Below are 19,981 nucleotides of genomic sequence, written 5' to 3'. Positions count from 1 at the left end.
GCACATGCACTGGGATCATAATTTTAAGGTCGATCACACTGATAGTGAGCAATGCCTCCTGTGACAGAAATGTCAGACTCAGCTCTCTGGTGGGTTGCACTCACAGGGGCCCTGTGCAGTTTGGTGTGGTCTCGCTTTTTAGAAGGACCCCACTGAGAGTTTTTGGCACTGATCAGCAATAAATTTCAGGCAGAACTTATAACCTTATTCCAGAATGCTCTTACCTCACCCTATCTTCTATTTGCTAAGGTATTTTTGAACAAAATGACAAGGTTATCATGGAAAGTCCTATTTCTTCCTAAGTGACCAACTTTTTTTATGGAGGATTTTGAGAAAAGAACCATGGAACCAGCTAAAATGCCTTCCTAGTGTAGCCCCGTGAAAAAGGCCAAATTAATGGACATTTTGTTGCAACACAACTCAACACTCATTAGGAGAATATACCAACAATAACCACAGCTTTCCTTCTGTGTGGTGATAACTTCTTGATCAAGATAAGCACCATCTTCCAAAAATTTAAAGTGGTTTCCCATCCACCAACTACGGTTGCAAATTGCCTTGGATTGGTGAAAGATGATTTATTATTGGGGAAAAATGAAGTCTACAAAATGCCTTGCCAATGTCTACATCTACATCTACATTTATACTCCGCAAGCCACACAACGGTGTGTGGCAGAGGGCACTTTACGTGCCACTGTCATTACCTCCCTTTTCTGTTCCAGTCGCGTATGGTTCGTGGGAAGAACGACTGTCTGAAAGCCTCCGTGCGCGCTCGAATCTCTCTAATTTTACATTCGTGATCTCCTCGGGAGGTATAAGTAGGGGGAAGCAATATATTCGATACCTCATCCAGAAACGCACCCTCTCGAAACCTGGCGAGCAAGCTACACCGCGATGCAGAGCGCCTCTCTTGCAGAGTCTGCCATTTGAGTTTGCTAAATATCTCCGTAACGCTATCATGGTTACCAAATAACCCTGTGACAAAACGCGCCGTTCTTCTTAGGGATCTTCTCTATCTTCTCCATCAACCCGATCTGGTACGGATCCCACACTGATGAGCAATACTCAAGTATAGGTCGAATGAGTGTTTTGTAAGCCACCTCCTTTGTTGGTGGACTACATTTTCTAAGGACTCTCCCAATGAATCTCAACCTGGTGCCCGCCTTACCAACAATTAATTTTATATGATCATTCCACTTCAAATCGTTCCGCACGCATACTCCCAGATATTTTACAGAAGTAACTGCTACCAGTGTTTGTTCCGCTATCATATAATCATACAATAAAGGATCCTTCTTTCTATGTATTCGCAATACATTACATTTGTCTAAGTTAAGGGTCAGTTGCCACTCCCTGCACCAAGTGCCTATCCGCTGCAGATCTTCCTGCATTTCGCTACAATTTTCTAATGCTGCAACTTTTCTGTATAATACAGCATCATCCGCAAAAAGCCGCATGGAACTTCCGACACTATCTACTAGGTCATTTGTATATATTGTGAAAAGCAATGGTCCCATAACACTCCCCTGCGGCACGCCAGAAGTTACTTTAACGTCTGTAGACGTCTCTCCATTGATAACAACATGCTGTGTTCTGTTTGCTAAAAACTCTTCAATCCAGCCACACAGCTGGTCTGATATTCCGTAGGCTCTTACTTTGTTTATCAGGCGACAGTGCGGAACTGTATCGAACGCCTTCCGGAAGTCAAGGAAAATAGCATCTACCTGGGAGCCTGTATCTAATATTTTCTGGGTCTCATGAACAAATAAAGCGAGTTGGGTCTCACACGATCGCTGTTTCCGGAATCCATGTTGATTCCTACAGAGTAGATTCTGGGTTTCCAAAAACGACATGATACTCAAGCAAAAAACATGTTCTAAAATTCTACAACAGATCGACGTCAGAGATATAGGTCTATAGTTTCGCGCATCTGCTCGACGACCCTTCTTGAAGACTGGGACTACCTGTGCTCTTTTCCAATCATTTGGAACCTTCCGTTCCTCTAGAGACTTGCGGTACACGGCTGTTAGAAGGGGGCCAAGTTCTTTCGCATACCCTGTGTAGAATCGAATTGGTATCCCGTCAGGTCCAGTGGACTTTCCTCTGTTGAGTGATTCCAGTTGCTTTTCTATTCCTTGGACACTTATTTCGATGTCAGCCATTTTTTAGTTTGTGCGAGGATTTAGAGACGGAACTGCAGTGCAGTCTTCCTCTGTGAAACAGATTTGGAAAAAGGTGTTTAGTATTTCAGCTTTACGCGTGACATCCTCTGTTTCAATGCCATCATCATCCCGGAGTGTCTGGATATGCTGTTTCGAGCCACTTACTGATTTAACGTAAGACCAGAACATCCTAGGATTTTCTGTCAAGTCGGTACATAGAATTTTACTTTCGAATTCACTGAACGCTTCACGCATAGCCCTCCTTACGCTAAATTTGACATCGTTTAGGTTCTGTTTGTCTGAGAGGTTTTGGCTGCGTTTAAACTTGGAGTGCAGCTCTCTTTGCTTTCGCAGTAGTTTCCTAACTTTGTTGTTGAACCACGGTGGGTTTTTCCCCGTCCCTCACAGTTTTACTCGGCACGTACCTGTCTAAAACGCATTTTACAATTGCCTTAAACTTTTTCCATAAACACTCAACACTGTCAGTGTCAGAACAGAAATTTTCGTTCTGATCTGTTAAGTAGTCTGAAATCTGCCTTCTATTACTCTTGCTAAACAGATAAACCTTTCTCCCTTTTTTTATATTCCTATTAAATTCCATATTCAGGGATGCTGACTTACAGAGTTGAAAAGTCCGGGTCTGTTTGTTATCAGTAGGTCCAAGGTGTTATCTCCAAGAGTCAGTTCTCTGTTTAATTGCTCGAGGTAATTTTCGGATAGTGCACTCAGTATAATGTCACTCGATGCTTTCTCCCTACCACCCGTTCTAAACATCTGAGTGTCCCAGTCTATATCTGGTAAATTGAAATCTCCACCTAAGACAATAATAAGCTGAGAAAATTTATGTGAAATGTATTCCAAATTTTCTCTCAGTTGTTCTGCCACTAATGCTGCTGAGTCGGGAGGTCGGTAAAAGGAGCCAATTATTAACCTAGCTCGGTTGTTGAGTGTAACCTCCACCCATAATATTTCACAGAAACTATCCATTTCTACTTCACTACAGGATAAACTACTACTAACAGCGACAAACACGCCACCACCGGTTGCATGCAATCTATCCTTTCCAAACACCGTCTGTGCCTTTGTAAAAATTTCGGCTGAATTGATCTCTGGCTTCAGCCAGCTTTCTGTACCTATAACGATTTCGGCTTCAGTGCTTTCTATCAGCGCTTGAAGTTCCAGTACTTTACCAAAGCAGCTTCGACAGTTTACAATTACAATACCGATTGCTGCTTGGTTCCCGCATGTCCTGACTTTGCCCCGCACCCTTTGAGGCTGTTGCCCTTTCTGTATTTGCCCAAGGCCATCTAACCTAAAAAACCGCCCAGTCCACACCACACAACCCCTGCTAGCCGTGTAGCTGCTTGCTGCGTGTAGTGGACTCCTGACCTATCCAGAGGAACCCGAAACCCCACCACCCTATGGCGCAAGTTGAGGAATCTGCAGCCCACACGGTCGCAGAACCGTCTCAGCCTCTGATTCAGACCCTCCACTCGGCTCTGTACCAAAGGTCCGCAGTCAGGCCTGTCAACGATGCTGCAGATGGTGAGCTCTGCTTTCATCCCGCTAGCGAGACTGGCAGTCTTCACCAAATCAGACAGCCGTCGGAAGCCAGAGAGGATTTCCTCCGATCCATAGTGACACACATCATTGGTGCCGACATGAGCGACCACCTGCAGATGGGTGCACCCTGTACCCTTCATGGCATCCGGAAGGACCCTTTCCACATCTGGAATGACTCCCCCCTGGTATGCACACGGAGTGCACATTGGTTTTCTTCCCCTCTCTTGCTGCCATATCCCTAAGGGGCCCCATTACGCGCCTGACGTTGGAGCTCCCAACTACCAGTAAGCCCACACTCTGCGACTGCCCGGATCTTGCAGACTGAGGGGCAACCTCTGGAACAGGACAAGCAGCCATCTCCGGCCGAAGATCAGTATCAGCCGGAGACAGAGCCTGAAACTGGTTCATCAGACAAACTGGAGAGGCCTTCCGTTCAGCCCTCCGGAATGTCTTTCGCCCCCTGCCACACCTCGAGACGATCTCCCACTCTACCACAGGTGAGGGATCAGCCTCAATGTGGGCAGTATCCCGGGCAGCCACAGTTGTAGTCCGATCGGGGGATGCGTGGGACGAGCTGGCCGACCCAACAAACCCCCATCCGGACCCCCACAGTGATGCCCACTGGCAACAGCCTCAAGCTGTGTGACCGAAGCCAACACTGCCTGAAGCTGGGAGCGAAGGGATGCCAACTCAGCCTGCATCCGAACACAGCAGTTGCAGTCCTTATCCATGCTAAAAACTGTTGTACAAAGAACGTCTGAATTAATCTACAGAGAGCACAAACAAATCGACACAAAATTTAAACGGTTATTAAAATACAAGATTGCCTAGTAAATGCAGTAATGCTGCTATTTGCGCAATGCTGACACACTGCTTGGCGGCGGAAGGAGACTACGCGATTTTACACTATTCAGGAACTAAAATGTGATGCTACAACTCTCAAATACTATAATACGCCCGAAATTTATGAATTAAACAATGCAAGTACCAAAAACACGCAAATAAATTAAGAATTAAATTATATAACAAATGAGTGAGCTAGGAGTATACGACTTTCTGCTGGCAGCTGCTTATCCCACGGCGGCAGGGAGCACACTGGCTGTGACCAACTGACACTGGCCGTTCAAAACAAAAAATGCGGTATGGTTTGTACAGATCAGATCACATGCACTGTGCAAGAATATTGCACAGAACACAGATAAGCACTTGCCTTTTGTGACTATCTGTTATAGATGTGTATAGCCACTGGGTATGCAACAGAATATGATAAAATAAAAATTTTGACTACTGTCACAATAGTTTGGGGTTCCATTATTAACTAACATGTGGAAACAGGCATGCCAGAAAACCTTATAAACCAGGACAGCAGATATGAATTGGATAACACATGGAATCCCATTACTTTCATGATTTGCTCTTAGCAAAGACAAGAGACTGTGCTGAGGGCTAACGTGAGTGGAATTTCACATTAACGTAGTTGACATTTTACATTCTTATAGACTGGGTATAAGTGAAACTGAATGAAAATGGGAGTGTGATAGTGATTTTAAGTGAGTTTGTATTTTACGCGAATCAAAATTTATTATTTTTAAAACATGTGCAGTAGTACATGAAAAAACACTTTTATCCAGGGTCACACTGATGAGAGAAACTGTATAATGTACAAACCTTAGATTTAGCCGCATTATACCAAGAATCCCACCAGTTTCCACCCCTAGAAAAGAAAACAAAATATTTATATCTAAAGAACTCAGTTCACAAGTGATACATCCAAATTTTTAGACAGCACACAGAAAGTAAAATGAAATCCAAGGTTTTCCACATCCAACACATTCTTAGTTTAGGTAGTACTATGTGAATGTTCAAAAGTTGTTTGCAAGTCATAAACACACATACTGCAAATTTCATTACAATGACAATCATGATACAGATTCTACAGCAAATTACAAGTCCATAAATTACTGACTGGATGAGCTGATTGACACATTGGAGAAATACAAGTGTGGACCACCTACAACAATATTATTTAAAGAGCTGTCTTCTTCAAACATTTTTCATGTGTGTGACTGATTTTATTCTCAAGGAGTGTAAACATGTGCTTCCAACTTCAGATCAGGGAAACTGAGACACATGTATGTCTTGATGCCGCAAGCAACTTTATAGTTTGTGGTGTAGGCAATTGGTGTATCACCGTCACTCCTCCCTTTTCCTGTTCCGGTCACAAATAGCACAAAAGCCATAAAGAACATCCCATCACACTAGTGTGTAAAATATCTGATACGAGGGTAATCCCAAAAGTAAGGTCTTCTATTTTTTTATAAGTACATAGACCTGTTTACTTCTACAATGGTTTACATCAGTTTACAGCTTGAACATTTAGCAATTTTTCGACGTAATACCATTTCTGTAGATGCATTTTTGTAGATGCTGTGGCAGTTTTTGTATGCCCATGTCATACCAGCTTGCCGCCATGCTGTTCAGAAAGTTATGAACTGGCGTGATTGTTGCTAGGTCTTAGTGGTAAACTGGAATGCCCAGGTTTCGACACCCATGACAATTGAGTCCAGAAAGCCGTCCGGTTCAGCTGCAAGGCAGTGAAGAAATGCATGAGAAGCATCCACTCGTTGCTGCATGTGGTCCTCAGTCAGCATACGTGGCACCCATCTTGCGCACACCTTCCGGTAGTTCAATATTTCTGTTAAAATTCTGTGAGCAGTGCTTTGGGAAACCTCAGGAACCAACGTGCAGAGATCATCCAGGGTGATCCGCCGATCTTCACACATGCTTTGCTCAACCTTCAACACTGTCTCCTCAGAAACTGGCAGTCTTCCACTCCTTTGTTCATCGTGAATTTTGGTCCGACCAGCTGCAAATTCTCTACACCACTTATGAACATTTTTGACATCCATGCATGACTCACCATACACTTCCATCAATTGGAGATGGATTTCAATTGGCACAGTGCCCTTTGTGTTCAAAAACCGAATAACTGCGCACAATTCGCACTTGGTATAACATCCAACAGGAGCTCATCTCTCAAAGGCTGCCAAGCCAAGACTTAGAGCCTCATGCGGCGTGCGCATTTTTACACACAGAGTGTGAAGCACTCTTCATAACAGTGTGACCAACTGCCACAAAGACAGAGTTCTGTACTTATAAAAAATAGGAGACCTTACTTTTGGGATTACTCTCGTAAATATTTAGAATCAGTTATTAACAGGGTACATGGGAATTTTGCACCATTAAATAATGATGCATACATACAATACATACACTTGTCCAGCAAACAACAACATACATAAACAAAATATGAGAGAGCTAGAAGCAATCGTTAAATCTCTGAAAAATTGGACATCATGAGGTGATTACCAGTACGAAATGTACTGCATGTCTGATATACCTTTACTGGCAGCAACGACTGGAACTAGCTGCATGAAATGGCAAAGGTCAGGGAATTGAGAGTCATGTATTAGTTTTAGTAATTTATTTGTCCAAGTATCATTTTACAATATCAAATTTGTCAACTTAATACAAGGACAACATGTGTCATATTAATGTACACATTCATGCAAGATTAACCTAGGATACGCATGTCCATTGTTCAAATACAACATAGAACAATCAAAGACATATCAGAATTTGAAACAGCTGTTCATGCCTACCAACTTCAGTGCTATTATGGAGCACCTAAGTGTCTAGCAAGTTAAACACCTAAATGTATATATCATTATTGATAACAGAATATTTGTATGGGTTTTGTTAAGCGTGAAAACAAGTCTCCACTAGTGATACGGTCTCTGAGCAGTAAACGAATGTAAAGAAATAAAAAGAAAGACCTGACTGTTATGGTGTAAAATGGGATCCTTCGGAATAACATGTTCCACTTTTATCCTCTTAGGCTGACAAAAGATGTTCATGAGAACTGAAAAGATAGTTCAGGTACTTGTTAAGTGTAGAACATCCCACTGTATGCTCTCTTATTTCTTGAATGTGCAGATGAAGTTTAAGTCACGTCAGCTCTGGACAATGGCAAGGCGAATAAACCACTCCACCCACCATGGTGGAGCATTTGTTTGTTGGGTGTTATGGTTTGGTTGTGCCTTGGAAGTCAAGAAGCAAAGGGCTACGTATAAGAATCTAAACAAACAAACTTGGTAACCACACCAAGAATCTGCTCCTTTAGGGCAAAGTCCGTGAACAGGATGGTCATCTGTGGACAACTTATGAAACTAGGTGGCCCATACAGCTTTTCTCATTGCTGTAACATCATCAGAGGTGCAGTTCATCTAACGGCCAGTCCATAATAACTCTGAAGGGGGTCTATTTCAGTTTCTATCAATCTGCCTCAACAAACAGAGATTTTCCATCAGACAGCAATTTTCCTTTCATTTCTCTTCGTAGCTTCCTCAATCTAGCAGCCCTCCTCTTTTGCACATGTCCACAACACTCTAGTTTTGCTCCCAAGGTATCACCATTGAACTCATTAATTTTATTGAACGCTTTAGAGTCCCCATCACCTAGGTACTTCATATATCTAACATTATAAATAGGCACTGACCTCTGAAATATTGTTAGAGCCCCATCACACTTCACACCTCCAATGTAACCATCATAATTCTTAGAACACTGATGTTCAATGTGTCCTTCAGTGTTACCATGGCAAGTGGGGCAGTACTTAGATAAGCACTCAACATCAACAACTTTTCCATTCTCCAGAGAAGTAGCACTTACAAAACCATTCAAGGAATGATGTCCTCAACACTGCCATGTTCCATTAAGTGCAACAAATTTAAAGGATCATATTCTCTCACTGGCAATTATTCTTCCAATACATGTTCCTGTTGACTGGATTATTTCCCATTTGTGACCTTCAGTACAGTCACTTTCACATTATGAAACACAGTCTTCTTCAGCTGGGGAAAACAAGCATTTGACATTGACATTACAGAAAAAGACGCCCCTGAGTCAACTAGCACCTGATCAAGTTGGCCACCAATGAGACTTACTGCCATCTTGATAACTATCATCCATGGAGAATTTTCGCCACTGGTGCCCTCACCTCCTTAGATGGTGGCCTTGCTTAGTTTTCCTGAATTCAGTGCTTAGCTGAGAAGCTGATACCTGTGTGGGGTGTCTGGGAATGACAATGGCATATTCAGGTGTGACATTATGCAAAGTATGGTGATAAGCTTTGACCCATAGATAAACTATAATTGTCTTCAGTTGACTGGGATGAATACAACTGTTTTGTTGCTTGTCATTTTGTGGTGTAAGCCACTGAACACACTTCTTTTCTCTCAGCAGTAGTGGACATGTCCACGGCATCCACAGTGAAAAGGAACCAGTGTGTTGTCCTTCATCCTCCAAATGTGTGTCTTTCTGCAGGTGTTACAATAGGCAGAGGAGTTGGCTCTACCTATGTTGATCAGGTGTTGGGGTTGTTTGACAAGTCCAATTTGGCCCAGTCAATTCTACACGGTCAATCGACTGGTCTTGGATATTGGTGCTAAGGACCTCTATTATGTATGGGCTCTACATTCATGGGTGCTATTTATTGTGTACTTGGTTCAACATGACCTACTAAATATGATGGAAGAAAGAAGGAAATTAAAAAATTCTGTGAAGAGGGAAGACCAAGAGAAATACAAGAGTCTGAAAAACAGAATCAACAGAGAGGCAAAACAAGCAAGCGAAAAATACATTGATGATCTCTGTATTTCAGTTGAGGACAACATGAGAAAGGGAAATATTGACAAGGCCTATAAATGTGTGAGACATTTCTTAGGAGACAGAAGAAACAAGTGTAGGGCTGCGATGGATGAAAATGGCAATATGTTGGATGACGATGATGAAGTTGCAAGAAGATGGAAACAATATATAGGAAAACTGTACAGAGGACCAAAACTGTCTGAAAACATCATGGGAGAAGAAGCAGAAGTAGATGCACACAACATAGGTGAACCTATATTAAAGGAAGAGTTTGAACTAGCTCTGAAAAAATTGAAAAACAACAAATCGCCTGGTATAGACAATATCCAAACTGAACTTTTAAAATCTGGAGGAGCAAAACTGAATCAGGAGTTGTATAATCTTGTTATCAACGTGTACGAGCAGGGTAAAATTCCTACAGACTTTGAGAAAAACATTATGATCCCTATTCCAAAGAAGGCAAATGCTACAAGATGTGAAAATTAGAAGACCAGTTTGGATTCCGGAAAGATAAGAGGAACTAGAGAAGCAATATTTGCTCTAAAACAAATAATAGAGAAACGACTAGATAAGAACCTGACAACGTACATAGCTTTCGTAGATGTAGAGAAAGCCTTTGATAATGTTAAATGGGATAAGAAGCAGGAATAGACTATACAGATAGAAAAATTATATGGAACCTGTACAAAAACGAGACAGCAGTTATCTGTGGACGGACGAAACAAAAAGAGGTGAAGATACGGAAAGGTGTCCGACAAGGTTCCGTACTATCCCCCGTTATCTTTAACCTATACATTGAAGAGGTGCTGAAAAAAGTACGGGAAAATTCACAGGCAGGTGTAGTAATTCATGGCCAACGAATAGATATGATAAGGTATGCCGATGATATAGCTGTCCTAGCTGAAAGTGAAGACAAACTTGTAGTCCTACTGAATAGAATAGATAAAAGTTATGGGGGAAGAATATAATGTGAGAATTAATAAAGCAAAATCAAAAGTAATGGCATGCAACAAAAAAGATCAAGTGAAAATCCATGTTCATGTAGGGAATGAACTGCTTGAACAAGTTGATAAATTTCCTTATCTGGGCAGTAATATTACCAGGGATGGAAGGAGCAAGGCAGAAGTGAGAAGTAGAATTGCTCAAGCAAAGGCTGCTTTTAACAAGAAGAAAAACATCTTAACATCTAAGAGCATCAGCCTTGAAATCAGGAGATGATTTTTGAAATCATATGTGTGTGATTTTTTAAATTATATAGGTGCGAAACATGGACTCTTGGGACAGAGGAAGACCAGAAGCTAAATTCTTTCGAAATGTGGTGCTACAGACACATGCTCAAAATAAAATGTATCGACAAGGTCACAAACGAAGTGGTTCTGGAAAGAGCAGGTGAGAAGAGAAGCTTCTGGAGTTTCATTGTTAATAGAAGAGTGCAATTTACAGGCCATCTATTAAGACATACAGGACTCCTGAACACAATCATAGAGGGATATGTCGAGGGAAAAAGACCTAAGAGGAAGACTACGGCTGAGGTACATGGATCAAATCGTTAAAGATGTGGGATGTAACACGTATAAAGAAATGAAAAGATGAAAGACACACAGAATGGAGACAAGCTGCCACTGTAGCGGTTGCAAACCAATCCTTGGATTGACCACTACAGAAGAAGAAGGTTCAACATGTCTGGCTGTCATAAAATGCTACAGCTCTTCTCCTACTACCTGGCATAAGAAAAAGGTGAAGTAATAGTGGTCTTCCACAACTGCGGTAGGGACCAAATTCAGGACTCTTTTCTGTTGCATTTCCTCACTGCACTGGTCCAACTTGATGAATTGTTCCGTGGCTGTGACACGCTTTACCAGAAGAGCCTGGTACATGCGCTCTACAACTCCTTTCATCTACATGGTGATCCTATTGGCTTCTGTCATATTCAGATTGAGAATGTTGCAAAGGACTGAAACAGTCAGTACGAAAGACAGTGTTGTTTCACCATCATGTTGGACCGTGTTCTTCAACCCTTCTGCTAAACAGACTTGCTGTTGATTGTCACTCAAATGTTTTCTTCAGTTTTGCCTGGAATTTGTCCCAGCTGTTGAACTTCTCATCACTGTTCTCAAGCCAGTACTGGGCTGTGACATCCAAGTAAAAGTACACATTTGCCAAACACATCATGTCATCCAAGTGTTGTATTTGGCAACTCGGTCGAATTCCTTCACTTGTTTTGTTGGATCCCGCCCAGCATCTTCAGAAAATATTCATGGATGCCTAGTGTGCAGCTGACTTACTGCTGGCTTGGAATCTACTGGTCTCCTGAATATACGGGCCTCTTGAATAATGTACTGTCTGTATTCCATTTTCTCCCTGAGTCGCTGTCGGCATTTACACAGTCTAATTAGGCCCACAGTGAGGTAGATATTGTGAAGTACCCAGCATATGAACCAAACAATATCTCATTGCAATAGCAATTAACTCCAAATTATAATGGAGGATCTTCAACTAAGTACAACACTTGACACTGACAGCACATTTATTAGTGACACCAAATACAAATGGAATAGAATTGAGCTCCTGGACGGACAGTGCTGATATTTATCCAAATATTTATTATTCCAGAACATATAAATATTACAAACATAAGGAATTTCGATAATCTTCCAGAAATAATAAATATGTGATAGCAAATACTTGCTGCTGATGGAGTTTCAATTGAAAACCTGCTACTCCACAATGTATGCAACACGGCTCACAGCAGTATCACATGTACATCAGCAAACAATATTTTGAAATATCCATCATTTTGATTTGCAGCTCCTTGTATTGGCCATGTTTGCAGTTAAAATTGTTGGATGTGAGGTCCCCCAGTTATGCAAAACACCGTTTTTCTCAGTACTCAGTAGTCTGTCATCTGCAACCAAACGATGTTGATGAGAAAATTTTTTGCTGGGAGTTAACCTATCTTCTAGAATGTAATTCAGTTTTTCGCACCTATATTCATTTTTACTTATGTTTTCATGTGGCACGTATTTTCATTCTCCACATAATGCTGAGGTGTTGTGACACACACGTAACTATAACAAGTATTTTTCACAAATAATGTTGTAAAACACTTTTCACTTCACCAGAACACAGTGTGATTGTGGTTTGTTATGTGTCCCAGCTCAGTCAGTGTTCATTTGTTCACCAGAGAGTTCGGTGCAAAATTTGAATTTTGTTTGCATTTTATCTTTGTGTGTGTGTGTGTGTGTGTGTGTGTGTGTGTGTGTGTAGACTTTATCCATTTGTGGTGTTTTTATTTGTAAAGTTCCTTTAATGTGTTAAATAGCGTGCCCTTTCAGAGTGTAGTGTATTTGTTTAAGACCTGTTTTGCTTCTGCTATTGCCTTCTGTATATGGAAGTTTTCCTCAATGGTCAGTTTGCTGTATAGGCTGTGGCTGGATTTTAGTATTCTTATGTCTGTTACTATTGTGGTTGGGTACTGATTGTTGGCTACAAGGTGGTCAGCAAATGTGCTATGGGAGCTATTGCTTTTTAAAGCTCTGATATGTTCTGAATATCTTGTTTTGAAGCTTCTGCATGTTTGTCCTATGTACACTGACTGGCAAGTGTTGCATGTGAGTTCATATATTCCTGATCTGTTAAATTTATCCATGGGTGTTTCTTGTGTTCTGATCTTTTTCTGTGTTGTGTTCTCCATCCCGTATCCTATCTGGATTCCCTGTTTCTTTAATATGTTGTCTATCCTGTAAACAATCTTGTTACTGTAGGTGAGTATGTGCCATTTCATTTTGTGTGTGTGTTGTTGCACTGTTGTGTCTCGTGTGCAGTCATTGTTTGTGTTGTTCTGTGCTAGGTGGGGAGTTCTGTGTGTGTGGTGTGTTCGTTTTTGTACTGTTTGCATATTTTTTTTATTTAACTTGTCTACCATATGGGTAGTATAACCATTTTCTACTGCTGTGTGTTTTATTGTGTTTAGTTCTTGTGTGTAGTTCTGTTTGTTCATGGGTGTTCTGTTTAATCTGTGGAGCACGAATCTGAAGTTTGCATGCTTATGTGTCAATAGGTGGTTTGATAGGTTGTGAATGGTAGTGCTTGTGGTTGTCGGTTTCCTGAATATTGTGAAGTTGTGTGTGTTGTTGTTTTTTGTATGGTGAGATCTAGAAAGTGTAGTGTGTTATTAGTTTCTGTTTCTAATGTGAAGTTAATTTTTGGATGTAAGTTATTTATTTCATTGTGTAGCTGTTCTATGTGTGTATGTGGTTCATCAAGCAGGCATATTATGTCATCGACATAACGGTACCAATATATGACTCTGTAGTTCTTTGGTTTTATTATGTGTCTGAAGATCCAGTTCTCCAGGTTGTTAGCTAGGAGGCCACTGATTGGTGATCCCACTGGCAGTCTTCGTGTTGAGAATAAAGTTCTTTGTTGAATACAAAATAATTTTGTGATGTTACGGTCTTGAGTATGGTTGTTACACTACTGGCCATTAAAATTGCTACACCAAGAAGAAATGCAGATGATACACGGGTATTCATTGGACAAATATATTGTACTAGATCTGACATGTGACTGGTGTATTGTGACGAGCCAGTTGCTCGGCCACCGCTGACCAGACGTTTTCAATTGGTGAGAGATCTGAAGAATGTGCTGGCCAGGGCAGCAGCCGAACATTTTCTGTATCCAGAAAGGCCCATACAAGACCTGCAACATGCGGTCGTGCATTATCCTGCTGCAATGTAGGGTTTCGCAGGGATCGAATGAAGGGTAGAGCCACAGGTCGTAACACATCTGAAATGTAATGTCCACTGTTCAAAGTGCCGTCAATGCGAACAAGAGGTGGCCAAGACATGTAACCAATGGCACCCCATACCATCACGCCGGGTGATACGCCAGTACGGGCGATGACGAATAGACGCTTCCAATGTGCGTTCACCACGATGTCGCCAAACACGGATCTGAGCATGATGATGCTGTAAACAGAACCTGGATTTATCCGAAAAAATGATGTTTTGCCATTCGTGCATCCAGGTTCATCGCTGAGTACACCATCGCAGGCACTCCTGTCTGTGATGCAGTGTCAAGGGTAACTGCAGCCATGGTCTCTGAGCTGATAGTCCATGCTGCTGCAAACATCATCAAACTGTTTGTGCAAATGGTTGTTGTCTAACAAACGTCCCCATCTGTTGACTCAGGGATCGACACGGGGCTGCACGATCCGTTACAGCCATGCGGATAAGATGCCTGTCATCTCGACTGCTAGTGATACGAGGCCATTGGGATCCAGCACGGCATTCCGTATTACCCTCCTGAATCCACCAATTCCATATTCTGCTAGCAGTCATTGGATCTCGACCAACGCAAGCAGCAATGCCGCGATACGATAAACCACAATCGCGATATGCTACAATCCGACCTTTATCAAAGTCGGAAACGTAATGGTACGCATTTCTCCTCCTTACACGAGGCATCACAATGTTTCACCAGGCAACACCGGTCAACTGCTGTTTGTGTATGAGAAATTGGTTGGAGACATTCCTCATGTCAGCATATTGTAGGTGTCACCACCAGCACCAACCTTGTGTGAATGCTCTGAAAAGCTAATCATTTGCATATCACATATTCTTCCTGTCGATTAAATTTTGGGGTTGCTGTGTCCAGTATGTGTATGTTCTTGATTCTGTCTATTAACTCCTTTGAGTTTTCCAGATTCCTGTTGTTATCAAACATGAATAGTTTTTTCAGTAGGGTGTGTGTTTGTTGGGCTAGGTGATAGGATGTAGCATTTCGGAAGTTAATGACGGGTCTTAATGGGATATTATCCTTGTGAATCTTTGGTAGGGCATTTAGGGTGGGTGCTTTTGGATTTTTCTGTGTCATCCTTTTTACCTGGCCTTTTGAGAATGTATTATTGATGTTTCTCAGTGTCTGTTGAGTGTTTTTCTGGTATCTTGTTGTTGGGTCACTGATCAGTTTTGTGATATTGTTGTCTTGAGAAAATCTAGTGTTTTCTCTATGTCTTCTTTTTCATCCATAATTACAGTAATATTCCCTTTGTCTGCTCTTGTTACTATGGCATTGTTCTGTTTTAATTTTTGTTTAAGTTTGCTGGCTGTGATTTCCTCTGATGTTTTTTGATTAGAAATAATTGTGGATTTGTGTTTTCTGATTATCTGTGTTATATCTGCAGCTACTAATTCTCTTGTCAAGTTTGCATTAAAATTTGGTGTGCTCAGTCTTTCTTGTTCCTGTATGATGTGTTCTGATTCCGTTATGAGATTTTCTACTGTTTTGTGTGATATGTGTGCGTTAATGTTGTGTTTTGGCCCTTTTTCTAGTAGGCTCTTTTCTTGTTTGGTAAGATGTATGTCAGTTAGGTTAACTTTTCTGTTATGGAACTTGTATTGTTGGTTGAGACTATTTTTACTGGGTGTGTTTGTGCTGTTGATTATTGTGTTCAGTTTTCTTTTGTGTTTCTCTCGTTTTTCTTGTGTTACTTTCTGAATATATGCCTCTTCTCTCTGTTATTTCCTCAAAGTGAGCTGGTATTGAAAATTTTTTGGCCAAATCTAAATGTGTTTGGTAAAGTTCAGTGTTGAGTGCCTGTTTTTTAGCATATAATTCCCTAATTTCTTGCTTTAGCCACAAAATCTCCACTTTCTTTTTCACTTTCTTTGGTGCAGATGACATGCAATTTACAGAGTTCTTAATATAATCTGGAATTACATTATTAGCTAGGCAATTTTTATTAAACTGTATGTTGAGAGTAGCTTCATTAAGGTGTTCCTGTATTTGTTGTCGAGCTTGCTGGGGAATGCCTGGCTGGGCAACGAAATAGCAGAAGGAAAACAGGTCTTAAAGGAATACACTATACACTACACTCTGCAAGGGCACACTATTTAACACATTAAAGAAACTTTACGAATAAAAACAGCACAAATGGATTAAGTCTACACACACACACACACACACACACACACACACACACACACACACACACACAAATAAAAGGTAAAATGCAAACAAAATTCAAACTTGGCGCCGAACTCTCTGGTGAACAAATGAACACTGACTGGGCTGGGACACATAACAATCCACAATCACTGTGTTCTCGTGAAGTGTTTTACTACATTATTTGTGAAAAATACTTGTTATAGTTACATGTGCATCACAAAACCTTAGCATTATGCGGAGAATGGAAGTACTTGCCACACAAAAACATAAGTAAAAATGAATATAGGCGCGAAAACATCGTGAAAAACTGAATTACATTCTAGAAGATAGGCTAACTCCCAGCAAAAAATTTTCTCTTCAACATCGTTTGGTTGCAGATGACAGGCTACCTGTAGTAATTAACACACAAGTGATCCAGAAAATTCATGGACACCAAATGTAAAGATATTTACAAAAGAAATGATCTGTTATTTGAACTAAAAATGCACATAATTTTATTATCATTTAACAAAAATGTTCACATTGCAGAATTATATAAAAAAAACACTGATGATGGCACAGTGGTGCCGAAACATGTTTGAGTACTGAGAAAAACGGTGTTTTGCACAACTGGCGGATCTCACATCCAACGATACTTTGAAAAACAATTAGGGTCTACATGTAATTTTCAGTTAGTACTTTTCTTTCCAACACTTAATATACAAAATACTGGGCAGTAGGCTATCTTTTTCATGTAAACTTCCTTGCTGTGTTTTGTCACTGCATTTCTTTTGTACTGGGGCTCCTTGGTGTGAATTCTACATACTAAAGAATTTAAAGAATTTTAAAACATTTGGAGGTGTCTGCTGGTTAGTTTTTTTCTGGTAAATAACTGAGTCGACCTTTATTTACATGAAGTATGATTCTCAATTTTTTAGTCCATAAACTGACACAAAAAGTCAGGAAAGGGCATAAGGAAACGTATAACAATGTTATCCAAGACATTCAAAGCTAGTTTAAGTGAATAAATCAATAAAAGAGAAAGACCATTTATAAATTGTCTTGTTATTAGATTTATTTGTTACAATTGCAGCAGCAATTCTACTTAACAGTTATAAAATTATACTTGATTAATGTAAGTCAGAACAAAAATTTATTGGAATTGTTCAAGGGGACAGACTATGGTCACAAAGCACATTTCAAAAAAATAAGTGACAGTCAAATGAAAACGAGACAAGATGGAAAAATGTAAGTAAATGGTTTATTATTTCTAAAGTAATTGCCATAACTGTAATACATTTATCCCATTGTGAGTCATGATAGTCAAAGCCTTCATTGAAAAATGGTTGCAGTTGCCTATGGAACCACGACAATACCATGCGTGCACCACTTCACCCAAAGCAAATCTAATGCCACAAATGTCTTTCTTCAGGGCTCCAAATACAGTGCTATTCAAAAAGAAGGAACAGATTTTAAACATTTATTGATTCCAAACTACAAATGATAGAAACACCATTTCAATGTACCTGGAAAGAGAAAAGTTCAAACTTTTATGCATTCAACGAGAGCATATGTTACATGACAAATATCAAAATAATGGCTCATTTACTGCCACACACGAAGCAGCTGGTCTCTCATTATTGAATTCACAGCTGCAATGATGCAATGCTGCAGATTTTCAACAGTATCAGGCATAGAGGGGATAAAAACACGGTCTTTTTAAGTAACGCGACAGATAAAAAATCGCAAGGTGTGAGGTCTGGAGACCTGGGAGGCCACTGCAATGAAGTTCATCTTCTGCTTTTCCTCTTTCAATCCAACATCCTTCAGTGGTGTCACACAGGTGAACTTCATTGCTGGTGGTCTCTCACATCTCCAGAACTCACATCTTGTGGCTTTTATCTGATGCGTTATGTAAAAGACCATGTTTTTATCCCCCTATGCCTGACACTCTTGAAAATCTGCAACATCACATTGTTGAAGATGTGAATTCAATAACGAGAGACCAGCTGCTTCGTATGTGGCAGGAAATGAGCCACTGTTTTGATATTTGTCGTGTAACACATGATGCTTGCATTAAATTCATGAAAGTTTGAACTTTCCTCTTTCCAAGAATGTTGGAATTGTGTTTCTATTTTTTGTAGTTTGTAAGCAATAAATGTTTGAAATCTGTTTCTTCTTTTCAAACAGCTCTATATATGGAAATTGTATGGGGAGAGATCGGGATTGTACGGAAGATTTGTGGGAGAGCCAAACAGTTTACTTACCCTTTTCAATCATCTCATTTTCATTTGACTGCACCTTACAGATCGGTCCTGTTGTACTGCCTTCTAAGGCAGCAGTCGTCCAGTCAGAACAAGCCTAAGGCCTAATCTGCAAATGGTGATTATGCTTTTTTACAGATGGTTGGCTGACTACCTTATGATACACACACACGAACACTTCATCAGATGTCAGCAACCCAGACTTCCCAGTGAGTCACTTCAGGATATGTCAAAAAATTACAAGAAAATTTTATTTGTAATAATTGTCTGCACTGCTTACATTATAAAATATTAAAATGTGATGACTAGTTTCAGTTGACTAAGCAAAATGACACAAATATGTTACATAAGGAAAATTATTATTAAAATAAAAATTGCAATAATATAGGAAAACAAATGTACCAAATCTGGTACCGCGCGCTGCAGAATTTGAATCCGCGCCAGACGTCATGGACGTCAAAGACCCATAGAGGTCTCTGTACCATCACGCCGTAAGCTGTGGCAGAGCGCACCTCCTGGCCCACTTTTAGTGTGAGGGCGCCACAGTGGAACACATGGTTCCAGCGGCCAATAGTGGCACCCCCGGTAGTGCACTAAGCACCGGCCTCTCACTCAGCCAGTCAGTCTTATCTCGCTTATGTCAGTTTACACCTCGCTTTGCACTAGACTGCTTACTTCCTGGTTCGTGTACAAGTGGACGCCTTTGTTTCCTTGTGACTCTGTTGTTCAGTCTTGTTGTTCGCGGGCCTCTCCGCGGGTCCCGCCATACTTCCCGTCATTGCTACCCCGCGACCGTCCTGGTCGCAGTTACAACACTAAGCTTAATGAGATTACAGTCAATTATATACAACACCATTCCAAGTAACTCATCAAAGCTGGGAAATGTTTGTGTGTCCAGTGAGTCTGATTTGACTGTGTCCTACTCAGCATGTAGCATGACATCTAAACATGCTGCGTGTACTTGCAACGGACAAAGTTGTCATACAGGCCAGTAGTTGGCCCACAAGTATACACAATTACATCACGCCGCATGTATAAGAAGAACAATAATTTCAATGCAGATTAAAACATTATACAAGGAGGACACTAACACACAGAGAATATAAGAAAAATATACGGGAAAAAGTTCGACATCATTTGATGCATGGTTTTCAATACGTTATAATAAGATGACATATGTTATGATGAGTGATAGATTATTACTTACATTTGTTTCCTCACATTCAAACTTTTGCAAGTTCAAAGTTTAGTTAGCAAAATGTAACTTTCGGCAACTTCTGCTCTTTACTTGTTCTTTTGCTTAGCAACAGAAGTTAGTCACCACATTTTAATATTTTATAATGTATGTGTTCT

The 19,981-nt window shown here is 40.6% G+C and overlaps 1 protein-coding gene across 1 annotated transcript in view; it reads right to left on the bottom strand.

Moving 5' to 3' along the window:
* LOC126092555 (BSD domain-containing protein 1-like) overlaps window positions 1–19,981 on the bottom strand; it is an 89,937-nt gene that overhangs the window by 55,522 nt on the left and 14,434 nt on the right. The window contains exon 3 of the mRNA XM_049908214.1: window positions 5,394–5,439. Within this exon, the coding sequence (XP_049764171.1) occupies window positions 5,394–5,439 (46 nt within the window). The remainder of the gene's footprint in view (window positions 1–5,393; window positions 5,440–19,981) is intronic.

The sequence above is a fragment of the Schistocerca cancellata genome, chromosome 7 (genome assembly GCF_023864275.1).
Source record: "Schistocerca cancellata isolate TAMUIC-IGC-003103 chromosome 7, iqSchCanc2.1, whole genome shotgun sequence".
Classification (NCBI taxonomy): domain Eukaryota; kingdom Metazoa; phylum Arthropoda; class Insecta; order Orthoptera; family Acrididae; genus Schistocerca; species Schistocerca cancellata.
Note: the sequence above shows the minus strand (reverse complement) of the source record. Positions and strands in the feature narration are given on the sequence as shown.